Source organism: Astatotilapia calliptera, chromosome 12 (genome assembly GCF_900246225.1).
Source record: "Astatotilapia calliptera chromosome 12, fAstCal1.2, whole genome shotgun sequence".
In the NCBI taxonomy this organism is placed as follows: domain Eukaryota; kingdom Metazoa; phylum Chordata; class Actinopteri; order Cichliformes; family Cichlidae; genus Astatotilapia; species Astatotilapia calliptera.
Genome location: NC_039313.1, coordinates 37,048,263 through 37,053,911, shown reverse-complemented (window position 1 = coordinate 37,053,911; position 5,649 = coordinate 37,048,263). Strand labels below are relative to the sequence as shown.

Genomic DNA, 5,649 nt, shown 5'->3' with positions numbered 1-5,649 from the left:
TGCTGCTCATAGGGGGTCATATGATTGTTGGGTTTTTCTCTGTATCTATGAAGCGCCTTGAGGCGACTTTTGTTGTGATTTGGCGCTATATAAATAAAATTGAATTGAATTGAATTGAATCTGTTCTTCCCGTATGCAAACTGGTGGAGATTGAATGTGGCTGGGAGTCCTCTCGAGACACTTCGAGATGACTGGAGTAAGAGCCACTGGGCAGAAATCGTTAGGCTAGCTAGACACATGAACAGGTTGGTGGTGCACCTGGGGCCTCACAGTCACCCAGCCGTCCTGTTTTCCCGGCTGCTCAGGGCCTGCCAGACACGGCTGCAGCTCACAGAGGAACACGTTCATCAGCTGGCACATTATCTGCTTACCCACAGCAATAAATCAGCTCCCCGTGTTGTGGTTGCAGTATCTAGTAGTTCCACGTATTGACAACGCTGTCTCCAGATGTTCTCGGCCTTGTTCAGAATTCCCACCTCACCAGCAGTAACCTTCAGCTCCCACTGCTCTCCTCTCTTCTTAGAAACCCGCTTCTGGTGACCACTACTCCCAGTGCTTCCCTTCTATCCAAAGATCTAAGCCAGTACAGAGTCCAACACTCTCTACCAGCCTAGTCCGCCTGTCACACTTTCATACTCACACATTTTATTCTGTGTGTGCTAGTCTGCTGAAACGTTAGCCCTGCTCCAGCTTCACTTTACAATGCCAGAGCACTGAGCAAAGAAATCTTTATCTTTCTTTATGTTGGTTACCCAAAATGGACAACGTGGACTTTATGAAGGAGGAAACAAGATCAGGAAAGTCCAACTCTAAAGAAAAACTGCAGTTAAACATGAATTCAGTAGATTTGTTTCATAATAAAACAAATCTACTGATTTGTTTTATTATTTCACCACTTTCATTTCTCATGTGAGAATTGAAAGTGGATCAGCTGTGCTGCCACAGTGCTGATCGTGCTACTTCTTTCCACTCTGTTCATTTCCTCATTTCCCAAACTTGGACTGTTTTATTAGACAGAAATGATGAACACATAAAACTTTAAACACATAATCAGTAATGTTTGAACCCTTCTTTGTTTATTTAACGCTTGTTATTTTTCCTTTTCAGTATAACTCACAATAATCATCGTCAGTCATTCCAGTACAATCCTTAATAGCTGCCCATGGTTTTTGATGACGATCAGTCACGTGTGTTGATATTGTGACTATGATCACATGTCTGCTGTGTATTTAAATGTGGATGTTTCTGTGTGAGATCAGCAGCCGTCCAGCAAACCTCATCCAGCCGACCACGTCTGCACACACGTAAGTCTGCCACCATTCACTCGGCGTCCTCATTTCACTCTTTATTTTACTCTGGTGAAAATCATCTCCCAAGACTTTGGTATCATCTTATTAATTAAAGGTGGTAATAAGCTATTTTTCCCATATGTTCCTCTGGGTTCAGTTTAATGGTTTCAGGCTCAGAGTGGAGACTGTAATATCATAAAAACACAAGGATGCTGTGATTGTGTGCAGATTGTTCTGTTGGCATTTTTTCCTTTTAAAGAGCTTCTTAGTTGGCGCTGTTGCCATTATTACATACTATCCTGATTCCCCTTGTTAAAACCTTTTTATATCTGGATTGATTCTTGATTCGTTCAACTCTGTTTGGTGCAGGAACCCATAATGTCTTTCATCGCTGAGCTCCAAGTGTCTTTGAACAAAGCCGAGGAGTTTGCGCTCCGTGAACAAGGCTTCAAGAAAATCTTTGTTAATCTGAACGAAGGAGCCGGGGGAAACTTCGTCTACCTCTGGTACAAAAAAGGCGATCATGCAATTACCAGGATTCAGATTTCCTTCCACGATGAGATGTCCACGGGTCTGTCCAGTGCAGGGTTCAAAAAGATCGACAAAAACCTGAACGAGGGGGCATGTGGAGGTTCTGTCTACCTGTGGTACTACAAAGGTTCCTTAAAGTACGATGTTCCCATCAGGAAACTCGATGTCTCTGTACAAGCAGGAGATGAACCCTACAAGTATAAACTGGGCTGGGAGAGACTGGCCTGTGACCTGAACCGTGGTGCTGGAGGAAACTGGATCTATCTGTGGTTGAAGAGAGAGAACCCCACCTACATCTGTGACATCAGGGCCACTGCTAAATTTGAGGAAGATGATGACAACTTCAATGATGGCTACATCCGGGTGGATGAAGACACCAACAGGGGAGCAGGAGGGCCCTACATCTTCATCTGGTACCGTCAAACCAAGGACCCCAAGGACGCCATCAGTGAGCTGGAAATCTCCTCCAGTGATGTCAAGCAAAAGAGCCTCCAAGACCAAGGCTATGAAATCGTGAACCAGGATCTGAACGAGGGCACCGAGGGAAAGGAGGTGTTCCTGTGGTACAAGAAAGACAGCGGCAGCGCTCCCATCAAGGCCGTCACCGTGCTCGCCGACCCAGCAGCTAAGCAGGCGTATGACAATGACGGGCTCAAAGTGAACCCAGAAAACCTCAACACAGGCAACCCAGGAGCTGCTCCCGTCTACCTGTGCTATCATCAGTGAGAGCGGTCATGGTAAAAGAAGTGAGCACGCTCACTGAGCAGAAACCCAGAGGTCTGATGATGTCTTTTTTCTTTAATGATGTTCAATCACTGTGATCTCAGAGGTTTGTCTGCACCAGCGATCATTGATCCTCCAACCAATCTGATTGATTAGCTCTGAATCACTTTATTCTGTTTATTGTCTCTCTTTCAATAAAGTCTGTTTAGCATCTGAAATCTCTCTGTGTCGTGTGTCAAAGCTTCATCTGTTGCTTGTTAGCAGAGTAAGGTGAGCTCAGCAGGATCAATACATGACTTCATTTAGCAGAAACCCGAGTTCACACTGAACCTCGCAGTAATCACAGCAGTAGGTACGTCCTCTTTGGACTCAGGTTCATCGTGACCAATCAAACAGTACATCTGAGGAGGGCCTTCATATGTCCTGTGTAGAAAAATGCTCAGCAGTATCTGAGCCGAAGGCACGACGGCGTCGCACAGGTGGAACCCGTTTAACAGCAGGACTATGAGCAGCAACTTGGTCAGAGAATACAGCATCCTCGACGTGTAAGTTACAGACAGATGATATGATAACACCGAAGATAATGTGGCACCCATAACGAGCTGAATGAGATTAAAAGAGTTCACTAAGTCCCAGGAGCTTCTCTGGGTAACACAGGTGGATATTAAAATCACTGAGCAGCAGGATCTGGTCGTATCGTGATGCACAGTCAGCTAGGAAGTCACTCGGATAAAAAAAATCCTTATTATATCTAAGAGGCCGGTAAACTACTGCACACAGCAGCGAAGGGGAGTTCACAGAAACAGAGCTGAAAGCTGGTGCATGTCGATGAGGATCGCTGCTTAAGGTTGAAGTGGGCTTTAAAAACAGCAGCTAACCCTCCGCTGCGACAAGAAGCTCTCAGAGCACTAAAAGATGCACAGCCGGCAGCTGGCAGTTCAGAAAAGCTGCTTAACTCACCGGGTGATGTGCAGGTTTCAGTTAGACAGAGGAAATCCAATGAAAAGAAATCCTTCAAAATAAAGGTCTTATTTGCCGGGAGCTGGGTCAGAGACTTCCACGACAACCGGATCCACCGGCCGAAGGTTTGATCGATCTGCTCCCCGCCAGTGAAAGGGCGATGGTGGAGGTTCAGAGTTTTGTATGCCTAGGGGGTTCAGAGGGGAGAGGTGGATGCAGGTCTGGAGGTGGTGTGAGAGAGAGTTCAGCATCCTGACAGCCTGATGGATGAAGCTGTCTCTCAGTCTGCTGGTTCTGGCCTCGAGGCTCTTCAGTCTCCTTCCTGATGGCAGCAAACTGAAGAAGCTGTTGGACGGATGGGTGGAGTCACCTGTGATGCAGAGAGCTTTCAGGTGAGACGGGTGCAGTAGATGTCCTGGAGGGAGGGAACAGAGGTACCCACGATCCTCTCTGCTGCTCTCACTACCCGTCGTAGCTGTTTCCAGCAGCACCCAGGAGCCACACCACACAGTGATGCAGCTGGGAGGATGCTCTCCACGGTGCCTCTGTAGAAGCTGCTCATAGTGGAGGTTGATGCTCTCGCTGTCCTCAGTTTGCAGAGGAAGTAGAGTCGCTGTTGGGCTTTGCTGACCAGGAGAGATGTGCAGGAACTTGGTGCTGCCTACCCTCCACAGCAACACCATTGATGGTTAGTGGGGTGTGCAGAGTGTGAGTTCTCCTGCAGTCTGTGATGATCTCCTTAGTCTTCTCCACATTCAGGGACAGGTTGTTGTTGCTGCACCACTTGGCCAGATGTTTAGCTTCATTCCTGTAGTAGGCCTCATCATTGTTGCTGACGTGACCTACCACAGTTGTTTCGTCTGCAAACTTGATGAAAAGGTTGGAGCTGTGTGATGGTGTGCAGTCAGTACTGAAACGGGTCCAGGTCGGAGGGAAGAGATGTCTTAACCGTTCAAAGCTTCATGCGAGCAAATCAAAATGTATTTATACAGCACATTTAAAAACAATGTCGATCAAAGTGCTTCACAAACTAAGAGCGAGTAAAATAATTTACCATTTCACTCGCTGGGCCCACGCCCTCATTTTAGGTTTGACAGCGTTTTAGTAGGTAATGCTTTGACATCAATTGAGCTGCGGTTTGGGGAAGGCCTCGATGGGGACTGGCGACGGCTCCTGGGCCTGGCAGATCCCCGTGTTACAGAATTGAGAACAAGGAGGGAGGTGCACAGCTTGCAGAACTGGGGGCACCTATATAGATGACAACCGGAAGGAGCACGTTTGGAGGCGTGGCCCTGCTCCTGAGATTCCCATACATAACCTCCAACACAAACATAGCAGCTTGCCAAATGATGATCAACTAACTTAAGTCAAGGCCAAAGTAAAAAGAAGAGTCTTTAAAAGACTGAATAGACTCAGAAGAGCGAATGGCAGTAAGATTGTTCCACAGTCTAGGTGCTGCAATAGCAAAGGCACGATCACCTCTGTTTCAGCCTAGACTTAGGCTGCATTAAGAGCATCTGATTAGAGGATCTTAGTGCTAAAACCGGAGTCATGTGATCATGCATTCTGGCAGCTGATAAAAGGCGTGCAGCAGCGTTCTGTACTAATGCAAACGGTAGAGAGAGGAGTGACGGAGGCCAAAAAAGGGAGTTACAGCAGTCTAGTCTCGAAGTAACGAATGCACGAATCAGCTTCTCAAGGTCCTTGGGGGAAAGCAAAGGCTTGGCTTTAGAAATCTGACATAGCTGATAGAAACTTGATTTAACCACTGTGGATACTTGTTTCTCTCATTTGAAGGAGCTATCCAAGAGTCCCCCTGAGTCTCTAGAGAGGTAGCTAGCAGAGGGCCAAGGGTATCAGTTAGTTCAGAGGGATACGGCTGTAGATTTATGGCTGTCAAAGACAATAACTTCAGCTTTACTCTCATTCAAAGTGAGAGAGTTTTGAGATTACCAGACTCTGACATCATGAAGACAATTAAACAATGTGTGCAATGGATCTGTGACATTCAAGCTCAAAGGGAAATATATTTGAATGTCATTGGCAAAGCAATGGAAAGAAATATTACATTTTCTGTATATAGTGACGGAGGCGAGTGCGACCGGACGGTAGTCATTAAAGCAGGAGTGAGACGACTTCTTCGGTA

General features: G+C 46.5%; 1 protein-coding gene across 1 annotated transcript; it reads left to right on the top strand.

Annotated features, from left to right (window-relative positions):
- Nucleotides 1-1,241: 1,241 nt before the first annotated feature.
- On the top strand, nt 1,242-2,761 carry LOC113034156 (uncharacterized). Its single transcript, XM_026188523.1, has 2 exons — nt 1,242-1,304; nt 1,659-2,761. The coding sequence occupies exon 2, from the start codon at nt 1,668-1,670 to the stop codon at nt 2,544-2,546; it is 879 nt and encodes a 292-aa protein (XP_026044308.1). The 5' UTR covers nt 1,242-1,304; nt 1,659-1,667; the 3' UTR covers nt 2,547-2,761.
- The last annotated feature ends 2,888 nt before the right edge of the window (nt 2,762-5,649 follow it).